A 23,004-nucleotide genomic window follows, 5' to 3' on the forward strand; every position below is an offset into this window, starting at 1 on the left:
TTAGTGTAATGTTGCTTGTAGTCTTCAAGAAAGCTTTTGATATGGTACCAAGGCAAAACATATGAGAAAGAACATATAAAATTAAAGTCCCTCTCTAACTAAGGGCTACTACCACAACCAGATTCTATGCAAGGGTCCTTATCGATCTTACATATTCCATGGAAAACTCCACCCCTAAGGCCTCTTTTATCAATGATATAGGAGTGAAACAAGGATGCCCCCTTTCCCCCACTCTCTAGACTCTTCATAGATGCATTAGAGGAATTGATAAGAAAAATCGATGGAGGTGGCATCCAAATTGCAAGATATGTGGTTTTATTGCTTATCTATGCAAACTTTGCCAAAAATGCAACTTAGATTTAAAAGCACCTCAATGGTCTCTTAGATTTCTGCAAAAGCATTGTAAATATTGACAAGACTAAGTTGATGATCATTGGGGAAAAAGATAAGCCTGATTCTATTTTGGTTGATGGAAGCAAGTCAAAAGTTGTGAAATCTTACAAGCGTCTAGGATTGGATTTGGAGAACTGCAAATAGAATTTATGTGTAGAAAAGAGGATACTTGGAGGCCTAAAAGCTTATGGACGTCAAGTAGGGGACACAAATCTAGCAAAAGAAATACAAAAAAACATAGAGAGAAATTCCAATAGAAGAGCTAGGAGTAAATGTGCAAAGTCCTTATCCCATGATTTTGCAAGAATGCTACCTCTTAAGGGTGAAGCAATGTGTCTTTTGATCTCTTATATGGTCAAACTGGAAAAAATGGACACCCTTATGAAGTGATGGAAGCCACAAGAGAAGAAGGATGTTTCAAAGAAGTGGAAAGGTGGCATATCTCAAGCCAAGATTTACTTGAGAAGAATAGGACCATAAGGGACATTGTGTAGTAGAAAGCCATGGACACTTTGTGGAGAGTTTTACAAGAAAGATATTAATCCAACCACAAAGCCACTAGAACTTTAGTTGGAGGAGGAATTGATAATGAAATGTGCTCCAAAGGGTAGATGCCCATTGACCTAGTAGCAAATCCCATTCCTTTCCTACCAAGTATAATGCAAGGTTTTGCCATAGCACAACACCTAGATCCTCCACTAATTCATTGTAGAGGTGGATTTCCAGCTTAGTAGTCAATAACAAAAAGCCATTCTATGAGAATAGATTCCTCTCGAAGAGGAACATGGCTATTGAAAGTTGATCAATGCTAGTTAAAAATTCTAGAGCTTCTATTGGCCATCTTCAAAAATTCAAATTTGCAGATCATACCCCTCCACTATTTGAGTTGCATTCATGACCATGCTCTAAGGAAGGTTGGCTTGGACTATTTGGTTATAGCTACTAAGACTATGGATGATAAAAGGAGAACACGGTACATGGCATAGTTTTGTTATTGGTTGCAAAATCTACCCCTTTTATCAAGAGTGTGGGGTTTATCAAGCTTTTTTCAGGAGACGGGCACTCTCCTATGTCATGGGAGGAGGGACATGATGTAAACCTTCATGAGTTACATGGGCATCAAAGTGACCATTTGAAATACCATCACACCGATCCCTCTTCAAACTCTCATGATTCTCATGGTCATCATGTGTTAATGCATGCCATGTGACAAGAGAGGGTATCAAAGTGAGGGTGAACTAGAGAGTTGAGAGCACTTCCTCGTGCATGCTAGCACTTAACGTTGGCAATCCTCTACCCACCCGACAATGCAAAAGCTATGGCCATGAAGGCTCACTTTCTTCCACAGTGTATTTAATGAAGCATGAATGCAAAAACTTGCAAATTGCATGAACGTCATAGTATTTTGGGCCAATGACAGTGTTTTGGGCAGTGCAAGGTTGGCTAGAATCCTGAAATTTTTATGCCTGGTTGGAGCTGCAAGGCTAGCCCATCATGCTTAGAGCTCGTTCCTCTGTAAGGTGAAATAGGCATATTTGCTAAGGAATACCAGGATATGCCATTGTTGGAAATTGTTCCGCCATGAATCCCCACTTTTGGCAAATTTGCGCCTCGCTGGAGACAACCTTTGGACTTGTCCACCCTAGCATTACGGGGCTACGAGAGATCCTGTCTGTATAAAATGATTTCCTACAAAAATGGGCAAGCATGGCATAAACGACTGCATGGGACTGGTTGCGAGGCCTCGTTGTTGTTGGCAAAAGGCAAAGCTTAGCATATTTGCTAGTGTGGCCTCACGCGGGAAAGGCATCTTACTGAGCCTCGGTCGTGCACTCACAAGCTGTTTCCACGCAAGGGAAAAAGCGCCATTTCCCCTGCTGGGAGATTTCCATTCTGGCACCGGTGGCTGTGGGGGTTCCCAAGCGCCACCCTATATTGTGTTTCCACACCAAGAATTCGGGTGCTGCACTGCAGACCATTGCAGAGGCAAGGCAGAGCTGTGCATTGGGGGATGGGAGAGAGGGGATTGGCTGGATGAGTTCCACGAGGCTGAGGCTCTCCCTTTAAGGGAAGCTGCACCCAAGAGGCCATTTGGATCCAAGCATTTTTGTTGGGTCCAAATGACCATAGTTCGCTCCATTTGCCATGTAAAGGCTCAAGCGTGGGAACTAAAGAGATGTCCCTTGTGCAATTCAAATGGGGCTGTTTGCCCTAGTAACTCGGGAGTCGGAAGGCAGGAAGAGTTGCCTAGTACGTGATGTACTTGGAACGAGATTTGTACTTGAAAGTTGAAGAGGAAAGTCAACGTCTAAGGGTTGACGAGAGAGGGGGTTGTTTGCTTTGCTCTTTTGTTTTCACTTTGTTGTTTTCTTCTCGATTGTCGTCGTCTTTCAAGAAGAATTCTTCGTTGCTGCTACCTTCATCGTCTCCGAATTTTTCTCCACTCAGTCAATCGAGGAGCGGATCAGCCTCAGCGTCCGCCGTATTTTTCTCACCCCATTCATTTGGCTTCATTTTGGTTTTCATCCCACACATTCGTCGCACAAATTTTCCGGAAGAACGCAGACATTTTGAGGGCGTAGCAAAACGCCCACATACAGAATAGGCCAGTCCAGGACGGCAGATGGGGGAGTTGAGCTTGCTGTGGACCGTCGTTTCGTTGCTCATCGCTGCAGCCACCGCGGCCCGAGCTTTGCACCACAAATCCCTGTCTCGTTCGGGCGCCATTGCTGGATTCGTAGTCCTATCGCTCTCTGTCCTAACGGGTCTAAGGTGATTGTATTGCTGCCCTTCTTTTTAACAATTTATGCTGCCTTCGCTTTTGTTGTCCTCACTCATGAACCTCGTTTTGTCTTCACATGCAGATTTGGGGCCCTCATTCTCGGCTTTTTCTTTAGCTCCTCTAAGCTCACCAAATACGGATCGGAGGCCAAGAGAAAAATCGACTCGGACGATTATAAAGTGGGGGGGCAACGTGATTGGTATGTGTTGATCGCGGCTAGTGGTGGACTTAGTTAGCAAGCTGATCTCACCCACAAATTTTATGCTTGTAAGGCAGAAAGTTCTAGTCACATCGTGTTGGGAACTTACGGGTTCACAGCAAACTTGATATTGTTGCCATATTTCTCGGTTACCTCTTTTATTCCAGTTTTCCTGTCTCTATTGAGGACAGGTTGCAGGTGCTGGTGAATAGCTCCATAGCTACTGTACTGTCTTTGGGCATCGCCTTTTACACAAAGTGGGAAGACAAATGCCTAGATTCAGTGAGTTCTCCATTTGTGACAGGCCTCCTGGGGGGGATTTTAGGGCATTATGCGTGCTGTAACGGAGATACATGGTCATCCGAAGTTGGGATTCTAAGTCCTGGTCAACCTCGCTTGATTACCACCATGCGGGTTGGTATTTCAAATCCTAATTATCCTTGCATCTCTACTGCTCTATGGTCTCTCGAACTTTTTGGAGTTAGAAAACTTTGTGATTTTCAGTCTTCCTTTGCTAGTCAAACATACAAAATTTTGTAGCATTGGACATGTTCTAGTCTTATGGATACTGCATGCATGTATAGAATCGAACACATTTGGTTTGTGCATAAAACAAGCGGCAAGCACGTGCTGGTCCATAATACCAACGGAGATGTGTGACTGTCAAAAAAGCATCAAGAACTTGACAGAAGAGAGTGGCAGTTGTGTACAGACAATTCATGAAAAACGCATGGAGTCTACGAGAGAGAATGTAGCTGCGATCAGAACCTTGAAAGTGGGGCTAAAAATATCGTGTAACGCGTCGAGAGCCTCTGGAAACTCTAATGGATGTATTGTACCTTGAATTTAAAATTCATTCATTTGTCTATTGGCTGAGTGGAGTGCATCGTCGAATTCATTTAAAAACACTGTAGTGGATTCTTTTAAAAAGACTGTAGTGGATTCTCTTGCGTCAATGGGAGGCCACGTGAGCAGCAGTAATCCACATCAACATGAAGCACCACATTAGCAGACTCGTGTACTTTTAGAAGGCACGACACCATGTTCTGAGAACGTCCCAGAACTTTGAAAGTCAGTTGTCCCCATTTGTACACAAGTAGTGTCTGGATAGATACTTCTAGATAGATAATTTCTATAGTAAATGTTTCTAGATGTGAGAGCTTACCAAGCTCCACACTTGTACTCAATGTCTAGGTTGGGCATTTGAGTGTTAGTGCATGAGGTTACTATCACTTATATTTGCTGTCCAAGCCACAAGGATTTCTATAACCAGGATCAAAACAGAAGATGTCCACTTTGCAAGGCATTTTACAGGCTGAAACAGGCCCCAAGAGCCCACAACCATACATGGGGGACATATCATGTAGATCATCAAATGCGACTTGTATCTTTGCAAAAGGGAACATGGGGATGACCATGTTCTATACGTGGATAACTTGATCAGCAAGGTGAGCATAGAATGAAGATCCAAGAGTTTGAGGGTCTCCTTTGGAAGGAGTCCGAGGTAACTGATTGGAACTTCTTCTCTATGTCCTTGGTAGAGAGATTGTGCCAGAACAAGACAATTTTTTCAGCCGAAGTATTGTATGGAGGGTGAGGAGAGATTCGTAACCCAGATGTGTAGGCTAGGGCAAGCAAAGAGAGCTCAAAAGTGCAAGAAATGGAGGCAAAAACGAGCTGCTGTAATGAGTTGCTGCAAAACTGAGTGAAAGTACAAGAGACACCCAATATAACAAAACCTAGGGCAGGGTGCCCTAACTGGACTAAGTGTCCTAACTGCTACATGTACTACCTGTACCAGCTGTCCGAACTGCCTATAACTAGGCCTACAAGGCACATACCAAGGAATGAGTGGCACCTTTGGATAGCCCATAGAATGGCCTACAAACCTCCCTCCATGGTATGGGCTGAAGTATTTGGGCATGTCTCAGAATACCTGAATAACTAATGTCATGGTTGCACATGTTCATCTTGTAGGGATATAGCAACCTATGACTGTATAGAGCATAATAGATCAAGTCACAAAAGGTACTAAGTTTGAAGCTTGCCGGAAAGCTTCAAACTTAGGTTGCCGGAAAGCTTGCCGGAAAGCTTCAAACTTAGGTTGAGGAAGAGCCTTCGTAAAAAGATTTGCCAAGTTGTCCTCAGTGGGAACATAAGACAACTGAATATCAGCCATTGATAATCTCTCTAACATAGTGATAGTGAACCTCAATATGTTAGAGAATAGGAGGGAATGAATCACTCAAACCTCCACCCAAGATCTCTCCAACTCTTACACACACTCAACTCAAATAGATGATCACAGATGCAATAAACACTCACTCAGAAATAACTTGGATGGAGAGAGAGAGAGTATATTCATCCACCGGATGGTGGGCAGAAAAAACAGCTCACAGGGAGCAATACAAAATACAGCAAAGTGCTGGAGAATACTGAAGCACTCTCTCTCTCACAAACTGCTCCAGAACTGAGTGCACAGCACAGCCTTGGAAGGAGGCTTTCAGTCTTGCACTGGATGCCGGAAACAATGAAGGAGTGGGCCTTTTATAGGCACTGCCCAGGCCCCTTGGGTTGACTGACCAGCAGGGTTGGTACCCTGTCTGGTGGCCGACCAGGTGGCCCTAGAAAACCGACCAGGGTTGGCCCTGGTTGGGCCGACTTGGCCTGCCACAGGCCCCTATTTAAGGGTGCCCTGTGCAGCCAGTCTGCGCAGCTGCAGAAGCCTCCAAGTGAGGCCTAAGGCCCCTTATATTCCTGCTGTTGCAGGCAGCAACCAGCCCGTGTGCTGGTTGCCTATGATGCCAGCCTGAGTCTCTCTCTTTCCCCAGCCCTCCTACCTCTCACTGCCCCTTGTCCCCTCAAATCGGGGGCTCACAAGTGGGCACAGTGAGTTTCTAACACCCCCCCTCAATGTCACAACTGCGAGCCAATCCCCATGCGTTTGATGAGGTGCTCCATCTGTTCTCGAGGGAGTGCCTTCGTGAAGAGGTCGGACAAGTTATCGGCAGTTGGGCAGTACATGAGCTTGATCACGTCGTCGATGATGAGCTCTCGGACAAAGTGGTAATGAACTTCGATGTGCTTGGTCGGCGCATGGTACACTGGATTCTTGGCAATGGCTATGCAACTTTGATTGTCGCACATTAGCACTGTTGCGTCCTCTTGACACACGTCCATGTCCTCCAGAATCCACCTCAACCACAGTGTCTCACAGGCTGCTGTACACGCAGCTCTATACTCTGCCTCTGTAGATGAAGGGCCACTGTGGGTTGCTTCTTACTCAGCCAAGAGATGGCACCAGATGCAAGTAAAAAACAATACCCTGTTGTCGATCTTCTGGTGTCAGCATCACCCGCCCAATCACTATCACAGAATCCGCCTAGTTCGATGCCTTTGGTGTAGGTGATCCCATAGGTGCAAGTACCCTTTAGATACCTCAACACCTGTAAACCTGCATCCCAATGACTCTTCCTGGGAGAAGCAGAGAACTGGCATAATAGCCCAACTGCATAACAAATATCAGGTCGAGTATTGGTAAGGTAAAGCAAACTTCCTACCAATCGTCGGTACAAGGGAGTATCAACCGGCTGAGATGTGTCGTGAACACTTAGCTTGAGCCCGACCTCCATGGGAGTTATTGCTGTCCTGCAATCCTCCATCTGAAATCTCTTCAGAAGTTCTCTGGAATTTTTCTCCTGTGAAATGAAGATCCTGTCTTTCGCCTGCTTTACTTCTATCCCAAGGAAGTAGTGTAATAACCCAAGGTCAGTCATCTCAAACTCAGACATGAGTAGCTTCTCGACCTGAGAAATCTTCTTGACATGGTCACCTATCAAGATAAGATCATCAACATAGAGGATGAGTACCAATCGCAACCCCTTCTCAATGAACAAGTAAAGGTTTGCCTCAGAAGGACTCCAACTTAGCCCTATCTTTTGAAAGAATACATCAATCCTTTGGTACCAAGCTCTGGGGGCTTGTTTCAGCCCGTATAACGCCTTTTTCAACCTGCAGACCTTTAATGGGGACCCTGGATCTTGAAAGCCCGGTGGCTGCTCCACGTATACCTCCTCCTCTAGGATTCCATTAAGGAATGTGGACTTCACGTCCATTTGAAAAATGGGCCAGTGAAATTGGGCAGCAAGGGCAATCACTGTCCGGATAGTAACCATGCGAGCTGTGGGAGCAAAAGTTTCATTAAAATCCATGCCTTCAGTTTGAGCAAAACCTTTGACCACCAACCTTGCTTTATACTTGTCCAAGCTGCCGTCTGATTTGTATTTAAGTTTGTATACCCACTTAGTGCCAATGACTTTCCATCGCGGGGGCCTGGCCACTAAGTCCTAGGTATTGTTCTTCAGGATAGCATCCATCTCTGCCTTCATGGCAGCTTGCCATTATGGATTGTCCTTCGCCTCCTCGAAGGTCCTTGGCTCGTCAAGCTGAGCCACCAGCGCAAAATTCACGGATGGGGTCTTTTGAAGACGTTGGGACCGATGCAATCCGGAACCGCTACTCTCAGGTAATTCGGTGACCCGAGACTCTTCCAATGTCCTTAGGTACCATTGGGGCAACCTCTTCTGCTTCTCAGTGGGAGGAGGAACTAGAACTGCTTTTGGAACATCCTGCTCTTCCTCAGTATCTTGTGGAACATCAGCTTCCGATTTTGCCACCTCTTGGATGGTCAACCTGGGGCGGGGTGGGGTTGGGGGTTGAATAATCTCCTCCTCCTCAATCTAAGGCTCCTCCTAGGGTTCAGGTTCCTTTTCCTCGAAGACAACATCTCGACTGATAAGGATCAGCTTCTTTACTGGGTCGAAGAGTCGATAGGCCTTGGATTCTTCGCTATACCCAACAAAGATACATTTTCTGCTCCGGGAATCAAGCTTGGTCCTGTTTTCCTTGTGCACATGCACCCATGTGTTAGAACCAAAAATGCGAAGATGAGTGATAGAGGGTTTCTTACCATAAAATGCCTCATATGGAGTCTTGTCCTTGACGGCCTTCGTCTTGGTCCTGTTGAGAATGTGTGCGGCTGTATTGATAGCTTCACTCCAATAGGCTTTAGAAAGATTCCTCCCTCGGAGCACAGCAAGCCCTGTCTCTGTGGTGGTTCTATGCTTCCTCTGGGCTACCCCATTTTGCTGAGAAGTATGTGCTGTGGTGAGTTGTCGCTTGATCCCATGCTTGCGACAAAATGTGTTGAACTCATTTGAGGTGATTCTTCCCCCCTGTCTGTGCGGAACGTCTTGACATCCTCCCCTGTCTCATTTTCAACTCTGGCCTTCCTGTCCTTGAACTTCTCGAAAGCCTGTGACTTTTTAGCCAAACAATACACCCAGGTCATTCTACTGAAATCATCCACAAAGAGAAGTGAGTACCTGGATCCTACCCACGATGCTGTAGACATTGGGCCACAAATGTCGGCATGAACCAACTCAAGTGGTTTGCTGGCCCGAAACAAGGCCTCTTGTGGGAACTTATCCCTGTGCTGCTTGCCTTCTAGACAAGCCCTATAGACATCATCCTTGCCTGTAATTGGTGGAAGTCCATCCACCATCTTCGACTTTGACATTTCAGCCAAGATTCCATAGCTGACATGACCGAAGCGCTCATGCCAAAGTTTGGACTTTCCGTTGTCTTCATGAACCAACATTGCACTGAGGCGGTACAGTCCGTTCTCTTCAACTCCTTGAGCCACCATCTGTCCAGTTTTTTTGGATGTCATGGTGACCTTGCCATCTTGAAAGAGAACTGCCATGTTGTTTTTGTCCATCTGACTTACAAACAGTAAGTTCTTGCAAAGGTTGGGTACATAAAGTACTCCAGAGATATCCTTCTCCTCACCTGCGGTCGTAATGAAAGGAATGCTACCAATGCCCTTCACAGGACATGTCCGGCTATCCCCAACAGAAACTTTGGAATCTGGGTGTGTACTTTCCATGGTTTTGAATCAAGTCCTTGTGTTGGACATGTGCTTGGAAGCACCGCTGTCAACATACCAACCCTCTTTACCTTCACTGACTGCATATGCTGAACAATGTTCACTGATTACATACAACTGTCTAGTCGTCACATTGGCAAAATCATTCTTAGGCTCTTCTTTGTTCCTGGCTTCTCTCTTCCGCTTCTGATCCGCCTTCTTCTTTCGGCATTCTTTGGCGGAGTGGCCAAGCTTTTCACAGTAATAGCACTTCATTTTCTTCTTGCGGTCAGCGTCCTCTAACTTCTTGGACTCCTTTGGCTTGCCTTTCCAGGCTTGTCTTTGGCCACTAATGCCTTCTCGTCAGTTTGCGTAAAGAGTTTCTCTCGAGCCTTCTCCTGAAGCAGGAGTGGGCCAAGCTCCTCAAAGGTGATTGGCTTAGTCCGTTGATCCACAGTGACCGTAGTCACAAAACTTTTGAAACTCCGTGGCAACTTGTGGAGTGTGAGCAACGCCAATTGACTCCAGTCCACCTTCTGACCAACCGCTGCGAGCTGGTCCCGCACGACTTTCACCTTTGTTAGATGGTCATGCACACTATCACCCTCATTCATATCAAGATTATAAAGCTGATGCTGAAGAGTAATGATACGGGCTGTATTATCGGTTTCATACAGCTCCTTCAGTATGGTCCACGTCTCTGAAGACGTCTCTACCAATTGGATATGAGGAATCACAGCATCTGCTGTGGTGCCAAGTAGCATTGCTAAGGCTTGAGCATCCCTCTCCTCCCATGCACTGAGATCATCCGCATCTGCTTCAACTAAAACTTCATCTCTTTTGTCCACAATGTCCTCCGGCTTCTCCTCGGTCCCAATCACTATCTTCCACAGCTTCCGTGCCAACAGATGGCTTCGGATCTTGACTTTCCAAATTGGATAGTTTGTCCCATCGAGCTTTCCAGCTTCACAAAAATTGGGAATAAATGAAGAAGGAAGATGATTGGAGAAGGAGGAAGGATGAGCAGTGGGTGTAGAGGCTTGTGAAGGCTGATCCATCTCGGTGAATAGCAAACTGAAAAACTGAAGCAAAAAAGATGTACTAACCTCCCGTGCTAGCCTGAGCTGAAAGTTGAATCGCCTTTTTGCCAAGGGATACCTTCCTTCAGAGAGTGCTTTGATTATGGCTCTGATACCATGTTAGAGAATAGGAGGGAATGAATCACTCAAACCTCCACCCAAGATCTCTCCAACTCTTACACACTCTCAACTCAGATAGATGATCACAGATGCAATAAATACTCACTCAGAAATAACTTGGATGGAGAGAGAGAGAGTATATTCATCCACCGGATGGTGGGCAGAAAAAACAGCTCACAGGGAGCAATACAAAATACAGCAAAGTGCTGGAGAATACTGAAGGACTCTCTCTCTCACAAACTGCTCCAGAACTGAGTGCACAGCACAGCCTTGGAAGGAGGCTTTCAGTCTTGCACTGGATGCCGGAAACAATGAAGGAGTGGGCCTTTTATAGGCACTGCCCAGGCCCCTTGGGTTGACCGACCAGCAGGGTCGGTACCCTGTTTGGTGGCCGACCAGGTGGCCCTAGAAAACCGACCAGGGTTGGCCCTGGTTGGGCCGACTTGGCCTGCCACAGGCCCCTATTTAAGGGTGCCCTGTGCAGCCAGTCTGCGCAGCTGCAGAAGCCTCCAAGTGAAGCCTAAGGCCCCTTATATTCCTGCTGTTGCAGGCAGCAACCAGCCCGTGTGCTGGTTGCCTATGATGCCAGCCTGAGTCTCTCTCGTTCCCCAGCCCTCCTACCTCTCACTGCCCCTTGTCCCCTCAAATCGGGGGCTCACAGGTGGGCACAGTGAGTTTCTAACACAATATGCCTTGTGCGGGCATGGATAATTGGATTCCGTGCAATAGCCAAAGCACTCTGATGATCAGTGAAGATGACGGTAGGAGCAGTCTGACATGCATGAAGATCTGCAAGTAACTTCCGGAGCCAAACACACTCCATTGTAGTTGCAAAAGTTGCTATGTACTCAGCCTCAGAGCTAGAAGTAGCAACTGTAGTCTGCTTTTTACTGAACCAAGAGATGCATGAAGTACCAAGCATGAAACTGTTGCCACTATGTGACACACGGGTGTCCGAACAACCAGCCCAATCATTATCAGTGAATCCATGCATGACAAGTGAAGAATCGGCCTCATAGAGAAGACCCAAATGCTGAGTGCTTTTGAGCTACCTAAAGACACACTTCACGGCCTACCAATGGTATGTAGAGGGGATGTGCATATATTTGCTCAACTGTGAGACAGCATACTGAAGATCGGGTCTGGTATGGCATAAATAAATTAAACAACCAACTGCTTGCTGATATAAGGTGACATCACATGCACCACTACCATAAGTGAAAACTAGGCTCTAATGAGCATGCAAAAACTTCAGATTTGGATTTCAAGGCAAAAATCCAAGTATATTTGGTGAAGTCATTAATGAATGTGACAAAAATAATAAAATCCCCCAAGAGCTGCAACTTGCATGGGTTCACAAACATCACTATGAATCAAATACAGCTTGCATGAGGCACCAACTCTCCGTCCTTGGGAAATGTAGAACGTTGCATCTTACCAAGCAAGCTAGCTTCATAGACATGCTTTGAAGACATGTATTTTTGGAAGATCAATAACCATAGCATCCTTATGTAATTTCACCGGAGCCCCAAAGTTGAGGTGTCCAAACCTCTCATGCTACAAATGAGTCTCTGCCATGGTAGAACAATCAACGGCATAGGCATCTGCAAGTCCAGCATCATCCAAGCATCTGTCATAGACATCAAGTCTATATAGCCCACTAGTCAATGTCCTAGTCAACACCATGGTAAAAGCATGTGTAGCATCATAAACCGCATACCAAACACTATAAAAGAGAACTTGATAGCGACAAGTAGCTATGGCTGAAATAGAGATAAGGTTCTTGCGAATGCCTGGAACATAAAGCACATTGTCTAGAGTGACTAGGCTACCACGAATAGAAGTAATGAACTTGCCCAATGCCTTTTACTGTATATGATGGGCACATGTAATTGTCCTTCCCTTGGTGCATGCTCAAGTGAGCTGAATAACTTCCTGCAGGAAGTGATGTGCTTACTAGCACCACTATCAAAGAACCATGCATCAAATACCTCAGAAATTGTCATGCATGCATCATGAACATCAGGATTATACTGACATGTAACAAGAAAAGCCCAATGCTCATCATGTGCAAAGTTAGTTGACTCATGTCGATCATCTGGACTAGGAGAATCAGATACTGCAAGGCGAGACTCTTTCTTCTTCTTTCCAGATGCAATTCTCTTCCTGCATTCAAAGATATCATGCCTAGGTTTCTTGCAATAGTTGCATCTCTTTTTCTTCTTCTTATCCCCAGAAGAAGAAGCATCATGGGAGTGACCAGCATGTGAATGAGGGGGTTTACCAATTGAAACCTTGCCTTTGCCTTTGTTTTTATGCTGGGCAGCAAAGGCTCGATCACTAGCCATAGAAGCATTTCTATTTGCACGCTTTGTTCCTTCTATAGTAAGAGGGCAACCAGCTCGGCAAAGGAATAATGCCACCTGCAACCAACCTCAATGTAGTGGCAAAGCTCTGGTAGGAGTCAGGCAACCCATCAAGGATATTAGAAACAAGCTGAGAATCAGGCACCACCTCATCAATGTTAGCCAACTGCTCTTTCGAATCCTTCACATTGGTAAGATAGGCATCCATATTACCACCCTCTTCAAGCTTCAAGTCCTTCAATTGCTTGCGGAGATAGGCAACCCTCGCCTCATTCCACACTACATATAAGGATGCAAGCTGATGCTTTGCTGTCTTGCAAGACCGGAATGAGGGATAATGACCCTTTTAACTGAAAGAGCAATCAAGGCATGTGCTTTAGCATCATGTCCATCCTGCTGAATCTGCTTCTGAGTAGGAGGCAAAGCACTTGTAATGGAAGATGCAATTGCACCAAAAGTAGCATTAGACCCTTCACCAAATGAACCTGAGGCAGTACCTGTAATACCCTGTAATAGTTGGTACGATGATGAGTGTAAGGATTTACGCCATCAGCTCAGATTCGAAACAAAAAACAACCTTCCGAGCGAACCAAAGACGCTACACGAGTACCACCATCTGGTACGCATGAAGAAACTTGACTTCGTGGGTCGGAACGAGGAGGAGCTACTGAACATTCTGTTCAGTAACAACTCTAAGGACTTATGGCGGAGATTTCTTGAGGGACGGTCCCCCCACCACTCACTGATAGTCAAGTATGGTTTGATTATGCACGCACGCTCTATGATATCCCAAATCAGCCAGCCCCTAACCTATCACATATGCCACGCTCCACATCCTGCACCCTCTTCACTAGGGGGGTAAAGGATGCCGTAATGAAACTTCATAATGGCCGAGCGAAGGATCATGAGGAACTATGCATTGAGTTCATTGCATATGGGATTAACCTCCTAGCCCCGATCTTAGCCAAGCTATTTAATGAAGCCGTTTGCTTGGGGTTTCCACGCACCTAGACCATCAACACTATCTCACCCATCCACAAGGCAGGGGATCCCATGAACCCGGAGAACTATAGGACCATTATGATTGGACATGTCATGTCCAAGATTTATGCATCAGTACTTGATTCTGAGGTTAGCAGATTTACGGAGTGTTGAGGACTCAGAGCGGCACGATAGGCTGGTTTCAGGCGGGATCATGGGACCATGGACCACATTCTCGCGTTTAGATGTATCATCGAGGAGGCGAGGGCATGGAAGTAGAGGGTTTACTGTTGCTTTGTGGATTTCCACAAGGCATTTGACACCGTTCCTAGAGCCTGCCTCATACGATGCCTACAGGATTTGGGTTATGACCAGGAGATCATTTGGGCTGTCATGGCACTTTATGAGTGAGTTTCAGGCAGAGTTCGGACAGGATCTGGATGGACAGACGAGATCATGAGCATTATCGGGGTCAAACAAAGGTGCCCATTATCACCTACCTTGTTTGGCCTCTATATTGACGAGCTCGAGACATTGATGTAGGCACAGGGTGGGGTAGGCTGCTCTCTCGCGGGCACGCTGATCCGGATATTACTTTATGCAGATGACGTGGCTCTCTTGTCTTCCTTAGTAGAGAGGCTCTAGAGACACTTGGATGCACTATAGTCCTTTTGTGAGTCTCATGATTTGAAGGTCAACTTAGGTAAAACCAAGGTTATGATCTTCAATACATCTCGAGTTGTCATGCGCGATAAGCATTTTACATTTGATGGGTCCCTGGTTGAGGTAGTTTCATCATACACTTATCTGGGGGTCGTCTTTTTCGGACCCACCTTCACCGTGAGACGCACGATGCAGGTGCGCCTAAGCAGAGGATATGCTTCATTGGCTAGACTAGAGAGACAATGCTTCCGCTCTCATTTTTAGGATCCACGGACCAAAGGGTTGCTTTTTGACTCCTTGGTCCGCCCTACAGGGATGTATGGCAGCCCATGGTGGGAGCCAGATTTGTCGGATACAGAGTGGGACAAAGTGGAGTGGCTACAGGTTCTTATGTTATCACGGATGATCCATGGTAAGCCATTTATCCCTCACCAGATTATTCGGGCAGAGTTTGGGTCACTCCCATTATAGCTAGATGTTGCATTTTAGGTCATTACATATCTGTACTGAGTTAGGGAGTATGGGGATTACACATCCGGGCGTAGCAGGATACCATGGCTAGCACTGTTCTCTTCTATGGCACTTGTAGCAGGGGGAGATCAGAGGTGTTGGTATGCACGCACAGAGAGATGGTTTGCAGGACTAGGGCTCCACATGGACAGACTACCTCCTTTCCAGTACAGCATGGATGCTCCTTTCTCTTCCCTCCTATCACACGAAGTCAACTAGGTTATCCATGAGGATCTACTACAGCTACACACATTCTAGACATGGTTGGGCCCGAGTGATCTTTCAATGAAGCTGGGCTTCTACAGAGATCACTTCCTACATATCACAGCGGAGGGTTTCATTGATCCACCAAGATACACGCAGATTCACCTACCCCACTTGCTGAGGATCTCCCTTGGGCAATTCTTGGTCTCTTCACACAGACTTCGTATCGAGAGTGGCCGAGCAGAGCGGTTACCCAAGGAGAGGCGCATATGCACAGTGTGTGACATGCAGGAGGTTGAGACAGAGGAGCATTTTATCTTTAGGTGTCGTGTTTACTATGATATTCGAGGACGTTTCTACTGCCTCTTCAGAGATAGTTATGGGATGTTGGCCTGTGTCCTCTCCTACCAAGACCAACGATGCTTGGCTGGTTTCATTCATGAGATGCTCAGACACCGAGATAGGATACTACGAGCACGGAGACATGAGCAGACTTCTCCTTTGACTGATACCTCTCAGAGCTCTATCACATAGACCCCCACGAGGCGAGACCTCGACATTACGTGACCCGAAGCCTGTGACCCGGCAACTCAGACAGAGGGTTGACTCACAGATCACACTTGGGGACATCCCCTCCTTGTTTAGGGTCGGAGCCCAACCAACGGGGGTCACAATGGCTTTGGTTAGATGCAGAGCTACGACTAGGAGACGTACCAGAACTGCACCCTTGAGGGGGCGACAACATTCTATTGCTGACCTCATGCCTCCACTTCCACAGCCTCATCCATCTTGATGTCTAGTTGATGACGATGATGATGATGATGGTTATGATGATGCCGACGATGATGCTGAGATTGATATATATAGTCAGGATATGACTATGTTGTTGTACTTAGGACTTAGTATTGCCATTTTGCATTTTTTGCATTCTGCATTGGTATGGATGCTCGTTTAGTAGCTTCACTACCACAACTCATTGTTTCAGGATTTTCACAGTCTCATAGACCCATCGGCCTTCTAAAGACTTTAATAAACTTTCTTTATTTCTTTCTTTCTCTATCCTTTCCAACCCTTGCTCTAGCCTATAGCCTTGTCAATCCCTTGCACTTGCCTTCCCTCTCCAACACTTCTAAGCCCTTCTTCATCCCGATTCCCATTATCAATACCATGGCCTCAAGTCGTGGTGCCAATGTTTTTCCAAGGCGGGAAGTATGGCAGGATACCATTTTATAAAGAGATATGGGTCATCTGGCACAAGGAGGTCAGTATGCAAGTTTTGTGGTCAGACAGAGTCGTGATCCGCCCCTTGAGTTCAAGCGCATTTCTTAAGAGGAAGGCCAAGGTAGAGGTCCTTGCCAAGCCATTCAAGAGGGAATCTTCTTGGCATATGGAGGTACCCATCCAAATTTGTAGAGATTCGACCCCTCCTCCATCTTGTGGTCACAGAACAGGTTCTTCAAGCTAATGTGTTGCAAGAGCAGCAAAAGTTGGGCATACAGGCAACCGTCACTGCCACTGCCTCTGCCACATCATCCCAGTCATATACCGGGGATGTGGATATACCACAGTCATAGCAGGAGGGATGCGGGCAGGCTGCATCATCATCACAGTGCATGAGAGTGCCTTTACATGGCACGACTTCATGGACATCCATGTCAGTTGGGCTGTCCGCTATGCCATCAGCTCCTCCACGACCTCTTGCCAAGAGGACACGTGGTCCAAGAGCCCACTCTGAGAGTTACTTCTATACAGGGTGCTTGGGCAGCATCCATTAATCAAGAGGCTGAAATTGTAGAGGAGCAATTTTTCTACTCTTGCAATATTCCCTTCAATGTTGCAAGGACTCCTGCCTACAAAAAGTTTTACCATGCACTTGTAGTAGCTAGTAGAGCAAGAGCATCATCCCTGTCGCCTACTAGTTCTGAGACTCTCCGCACCACAAAATTAAAGAAGCAGGTGGGATTAATTAAGAAAGACATGGAGAGACTCAAGGAAGCTTGGAGTCGGTATGGATGTACCATAGTCTCCGATGGATGGAGTGACACAAAGAGGAGACACATGATTAATATCTTGGTCAGTTCTTGTGTTCGAAGTAACTTCCCGAGGGTGGTTGACGCATCACATGCCGGCCTTCACATCACCGGAGAGTGGATATGGAGCCATATTGAGGCAACCATCAAGGAGGTTGGTGAAGAGAATTGGGAAGTCTCCTTGAGGAGAAGTATCCCAAGATAGTGTGGACCCCTTTTGTGCTTCATACTCTCTTGACCCGATGATCGAGGATATTGGGAAGTTGCCTTGGGTGTCTGATGTGGTTGATAAAGCCATGCAATTAGTGACTTATATCACTCGTAAGCCACATGCACTGGCCCTATTTAGAAGGGAGTGCAGGTGGGAGCTTGTGAGACCATCGAAGACTCCATTTGGCTACATTTTCTTGGTTCTTAGCGGGTAAGATTCAAGAGTCACGATTCATCATCCAATTCATGATTCATCGAATTATTAATTGTTTGAATTTGTTTATCTTTCTATCTTGGAATGTTTTTCTTGACCAAGTACTCATGAAGGGCTTGCCGCTTCATTCTCATAGGTTAAGACCAAAGAAAGCCTCCGTCGCATGATGACCAGTTCAGATTGGCTGGACTGGAATGACTTGAGATTACCTGCTTGACAAAATCTTGAGTGTTTATTTTGGACGCTGGTTTTCTCTTCTCTTATATTCCGCTCTCTTGTTTCCATAAACAAGGTGAACTGAGGGGATTGTCTTTGCCAATCACTTTTGACAGGAAGCGCTTTCCATCCAGATGGCCATAGCATTTCAATATGGAGGGGGGGAAGGTAGTAAGTACTCCATTGCCTCCATATGTGAAATTGAGTCAGGTAGATAGTACCAAAGTCATTCAGCATTGCTCAGTTCACATAGTGATGGCTGGTCCGCATACAATGGCGACTCCAAACAAATATCCAACAACAAGAGTAGGCTCAAGGAACAGGCTTGGTATGAGAAGATTCATACATATTTCACGAGCTAGGGTCTACAGAATAGTCCAACTGAGAGTACCCTTAATGTGAAGGACAAGAAGGATTTGCTGTTTGTCATTTTTTATGTGGATGATATGCTGCTCAACCCGCAAGTGAAAAGAAAATTGCAGATTTCAAGAATGATCTTGAAGCTTCATTTGAGGAGTCTCCAAGGGGCAGGTACATTGTTATTTGGGCATTCAGTTTATGCAATCAAATGAATGCATTGTGCTGAAACAGTATCTCTGCAATACCCCTTCAGATATTTAGTTCAGTGTATCCTAGTTGAGCAGGTATATGCACAGCCCAAAGACGTAGCATTGGACTGTTGTAAAGTGTGTTTTTAGGTATTTACAGGGTACTCAGCTTGTTGGTCTGTCCGATGCCAGGGGGTGACTCTGGCTCAGGAGATTATGGCAGATCTTCGTGGTGGTTTGCAGCCATTTACTCCCATTCTCACGGACAGTCAGAGTGCTATTTGCAGGGGCACTGAATCATGTGTTTCATGCATGCACAAAACACATTGATTGCTATCTGAGAGCTCATCCTAAGGCTGCCCATTGGAAAGCTGCAAAAAGAATATTCAGGTACGCTAAGATATGTGCATACATTATGGCAAAGAATAGGCTATTGGACTTGTGGCTTCTTGTGACTCAGATTCGGGATGAGACCAAAAGATATACTAGGGGTTATTGTTTGACCCTTGGCTGAGCCACTGACTCTTGATGCAATAGGAGACATGTACAGTAGCATTGTCTTGACAAAGGCAAACTTATGGCAGCGGTAACAAGGTTTTTTGAGTACTATCAGAGAATATAGCTTCATCTATATTTGGGACAGCTCGATCAGGATGCTTTGCAACAAGCAAAGTTGCATTGCATTGGCAAAAATCCAATAGACCACCTCAATACCAAGCACATACTCATTCAGCATTAATTCATTCGAGGAGCCATTCATTTCAAATGGCCTTCAATCTGTATGCAGTATTCTTGCAGATTTGTCTGTATAGTGCATTCAATCAAGAATAACTCCTATCAATCACTTCTTGGTGTATTTGAGTACTTCAAAGTGTGCACATGTCTAAGGCTTGTACCTTCCCTTTCACTCAATTCATGTTTTCGATCAAGGTTTACATCCATTGGTTATCCTGCTCTGTTCTTCTTGTTCTGTCATGTTCGTTGCATACTGTGAATATGTTTATCCCATCGAGATTCAGGAAGCTCTTACTCCTTTCTTGAATGGGCTCAGGAAGCACTCTACAAGGTTACATAGTTATATAAGTTGCTTCTTTGGCTGTGATTCTGTCATGCTATGTGTTATATCCTGTCCTTATACCAGAGCTTTAATGATATGTATAATGAGTTTGGAACCTCTATGCAACTTACAAGGTGACATCTGGCCCCCCAACCATTCCTCACCTAGTTCAAGAGATGCTTCATAGGTTAATCTGAGTAATTTGGTTATTCAGTGCTCTTTTTCTGGTTCATTTCATGTGCTGTCAACATCGCTGACTATCAGGTGTCCCAAGCTGGTATTTTGGTTGTTTCTTTTGACGGTGAATAGCCTGGGAAAATATTTTCAATTTTAAATCCATACTAGATACAAATGTTACATGCTCAAATTATCAATATTGTTGGTCTTGTTAAGTGGCATCATGACTGTCTGTTTGCTATTGAAATATATACGACTAACATAGCCTATTGTGGCTTATGCCTTCCTACGGTTGACTCCCTTCTCATTATTATCAAAATTTTATTGTGCAGCCGGTTCAACGAGGTGTCAATGGTGCAGTGAGTATATCAGGCCTAGTTGCAGCAACTGCAGGTGGAGCTTTGATAGGTCTCATCTTTGCTCTCTTTGGGTTGCTCACTGCAAGATGCGATGGTCCACTCGCAACGAAACAATGGTTGGCCCTTCCAATAGGTGCTCTGGCGGGCCTGTTTGGAAGTGTCTGCGATTCACTGTTGGGTGCAACAGTTCAGTATAGTGGTTACTGTGTTGTACGAAAGAAAGTGAGTACAAGTCTCAAGAAGGTTTAACAAAATTTGAAGCATTCGTGTGCGTCTCTCACCCTTAAAGTGGGCAGTTTGTATGGTCTGCATTTTTGCTAAGCTGATAGTCTTATTTGGCAGGTGGTTGACAAGCCAGGACCAACTGTAAAGAGGATAGCGGGACAAGACATGCTTGATAACAATGGAGTGAACTTAGTCTCTGTGTTGATAACTACTTTAGCAACTGCTGCTGTTTGCCTATACATGTTCTAATGTAAGTTTGACTGCTATAAGATAACAAATGGCAATTTAAGAAGCATAATTTATAGGTTACAGGGCCTATATTTTTCAGAGAGCTTGACACTGCTGATTAAGAGGACTGGAGGGAGTGAAGGCAATGCTTTTACCTGCTTGCTGTTTGACATGTCAGTTGGGCATCGTAGCTGTAACTAGGCTCCGCATGATTCAGGAGTAGTTCTCCTTTTTGAATCAAGATTTTGAACAAACGCCATGCCTATAGAGAACTATATGCATGGCTGGTTATGTGTAGTATGTATCATAATCAAAGTAAGTACGCAAAGTAGGGGGCAATGAAAGAAGGGGAAGGGGCCCATTCAAGGACAGTGGGATATATATTGTTTATTATTGTCTTTTTATTAACACATCGAGGAAATTGCATGAGGGTCAAGTGTATTTCTCTCATATAATGTATGTTCATCTGTAATGGAACGCAATGTACGGTAGTCGCAACATTATAAGACTTGGATGGTCTCAAAGTAACTTGCTTCATGTCTCATCTACTCAAATCCTGTCAGAGAAGGGAATTGCTTTCTGTAGCCAACTCCCATGCATTGGAAAAAGATAGATTGAGATCACACGTCAGTCCAAGCACCAATCCACTCCATGTGCATGCATGTATGAAAAGACACTTCAGATCTAGAGAGAGAATACTCAGATATGCAGCCAAGAGAATATGTATTGATACGAGGAACCAAATGCAAAATCTGCCGACTCATGTACCAACCTTAAGCTCACTTTTGCTAAGGTAAGGTACCCAAACCGGCTCCGTATGCTGTCCTACTGAGGTAGGTGATCCCTCTATGTCACATGCCTTCCTGGAGGCTTCACAGATGTGGGTCCGCCTGCTCCCACTGCCTGTAGATCTGCCCCTGTTTGGTGTGCTTCTGGAAGGCCAAAGACACTGCAGACTCAACTGGTGAAGAGGTCCAAATGGCCTCCTTTTATAGGCTTGGAGCCTCTCTGGAACTGGACGATTGGCCAGTCTGTGAAACTGTCCAGAACAGGTCCCTGGCCCTGTATGTGCCCTTACCAGTCCCTGTGTACTGCCGACCTGCCACATGCGGGCTGATAGTCTGTGGCATCATTGACCTACTGTGCTAGACGACCAATCTGCTACTGGCTGACCTGGGGCCAGGCCTATGAATGGCCCAGCCCTTGCATTCAATGCTGCTGCTTTGCTGGTCCTTCCCCAGCCCTTATGCCCCTTCCATGGGCACATGGCTGGGCTGGTTCCAGCTGGAGGATATGGGGAAGGATGACATACAGCATAGGTTGTGATGATAGAGGATGGATTAGGGCTGCCACGTGGGCAGTAATCCTGCTGCCACACGGGCAGCACATAGATCTCCTTATTGGTTTCATTTGAGGGCAGCCTGCTGGCAATACGCCTGCGTTCAGGGCTGCCTCTTCCAACATTTTCATTGCTTTCCTTTGCAACACACAATGTTGAGTGTTAATTTCAAGTCAGCTTGGCCATGTGAATTCTTATAGCAAAAACTTACCTTGAGAAAGTGCACGTTGTTTAACTTGTGGCTGTAGATCATAGTAGTCAAAGTCAAGGAGTTTCAAAACGTCAAGAAATGGGTTTCGGGGTTTTGGAAATGTTTCAAGGCCATCCCGAAACGACAGTAAAAATGTTTCTTGCATAATAAATATATTCTTTTTTCCCAAAAAATAAAAAATTTTTGATTACTACCACTAGAACTCCAATACTTGCAAAAAACTCATGAAACATAGTGCACAGACATTTGATTTGTCACTTAGAACTTGAAATTTGATTCCTATTACTAATTTCTAACTTAGATAGTTAACAACGTATCATTGAAGATTCTTTTTTTTCCAATGGAATCTTTTATTAATGCTTGAAAGATTTCATATAAGGTAGCAGCCCCGAAGGTGTTAGAGTACGGAAAAAATCGAAAAAGGTTGAAAGAAAGAAACCCAACTCATTGCCTAGGGGATCTCTGGTACTAGGGCTAACAGCCAAGTGGGGGGCTATACAACTAACAATCCCTCGCGGGTGATGTAAAAAACTCCTACAGGCCAAGCCTTGCAGAAACGAGCACACCTCTCGATAGTTACCTTGGAGCTTGGAGTCCCACGCTCCCAGGTGAATCATAGTGTGTATGATATCATGCCAGATGGCGACTAGGATAGTCGGTGGAACCGGATGCTCACCTATGACGAGACTACGACGAGTCACCTAAATGTTCCACGTCGTGATGTTGGCTACCACCTCCCAAACGTTGTCCTCCTTAGGAGGAGCTAGGTTGTCAGATTGCCTCATGGAGTGCTATCCTTTGGATGCTTTGATCTTGTATCTGGTAGGTTGGGGAGATCCCATCAATCTGAAAAGCCTGTGCTCCCTGTGTCAACTAGGCCATCATCCCGTAGGTGTAGTCTCTCTGAAGACTCTGCATATGTGTCATGATCCTAAGGGCTCCCATCCAAATCCTCGCTGCGCTGCAA

General features: G+C 45.5%; 1 protein-coding gene across 1 annotated transcript; it reads left to right on the forward strand.

The window, feature by feature from the left end:
- The first annotated feature begins 2,517 nt into the window (after positions 1-2,517).
- LOC147887495 (integral membrane protein (Protein of unknown function DUF92, transmembrane)) lies at positions 2,518-20,586 on the forward strand. The gene is made up of 5 exons (XM_087394526.1): positions 2,518-3,165; positions 3,258-3,374; positions 3,566-3,788; positions 20,008-20,256; positions 20,377-20,586. The coding sequence occupies exons 1-5, from the start codon at positions 3,017-3,019 to the stop codon at positions 20,506-20,508; spliced, it is 870 nt and encodes a 289-aa protein (XP_087250652.1). The 5' UTR covers positions 2,518-3,016; the 3' UTR covers positions 20,509-20,586.
- Positions 20,587-23,004: the final 2,418 nt, after the last annotated feature.

This window comes from Dipteris shenzhenensis, chromosome 23 (assembly GCF_047967505.1).
Source record: "Dipteris shenzhenensis isolate YYH24624 ecotype China chromosome 23, Dip_SZ_1.0, whole genome shotgun sequence".
NCBI lineage: Eukaryota > Viridiplantae > Streptophyta > Polypodiopsida > Gleicheniales > Dipteridaceae > Dipteris > Dipteris shenzhenensis.

What these genes read in the sequence shown, in the direction of transcription:
- LOC147887495 (XM_087394526.1), top strand. Translation starts at nt 3,017, where the DNA reads ATGGGGGAGTTGAGCTTGCTGTGGACCGTCGTTTCGTTGCTCATCGCT. An exon ending in TCTGTCCTAACGGGTCTAAG is followed by an intron (nt 3,166 to 3,257) that starts GTGATTGTATTG and finishes CTTCACATGCAG; the next exon opens with ATTTGGGGCCCTCATTCTCG. An exon ending in ACTGTGTTGTACGAAAGAAA is followed by an intron (nt 20,257 to 20,376) that starts GTGAGTACAAGT and finishes CTTATTTGGCAG; the next exon opens with GTGGTTGACAAGCCAGGACC.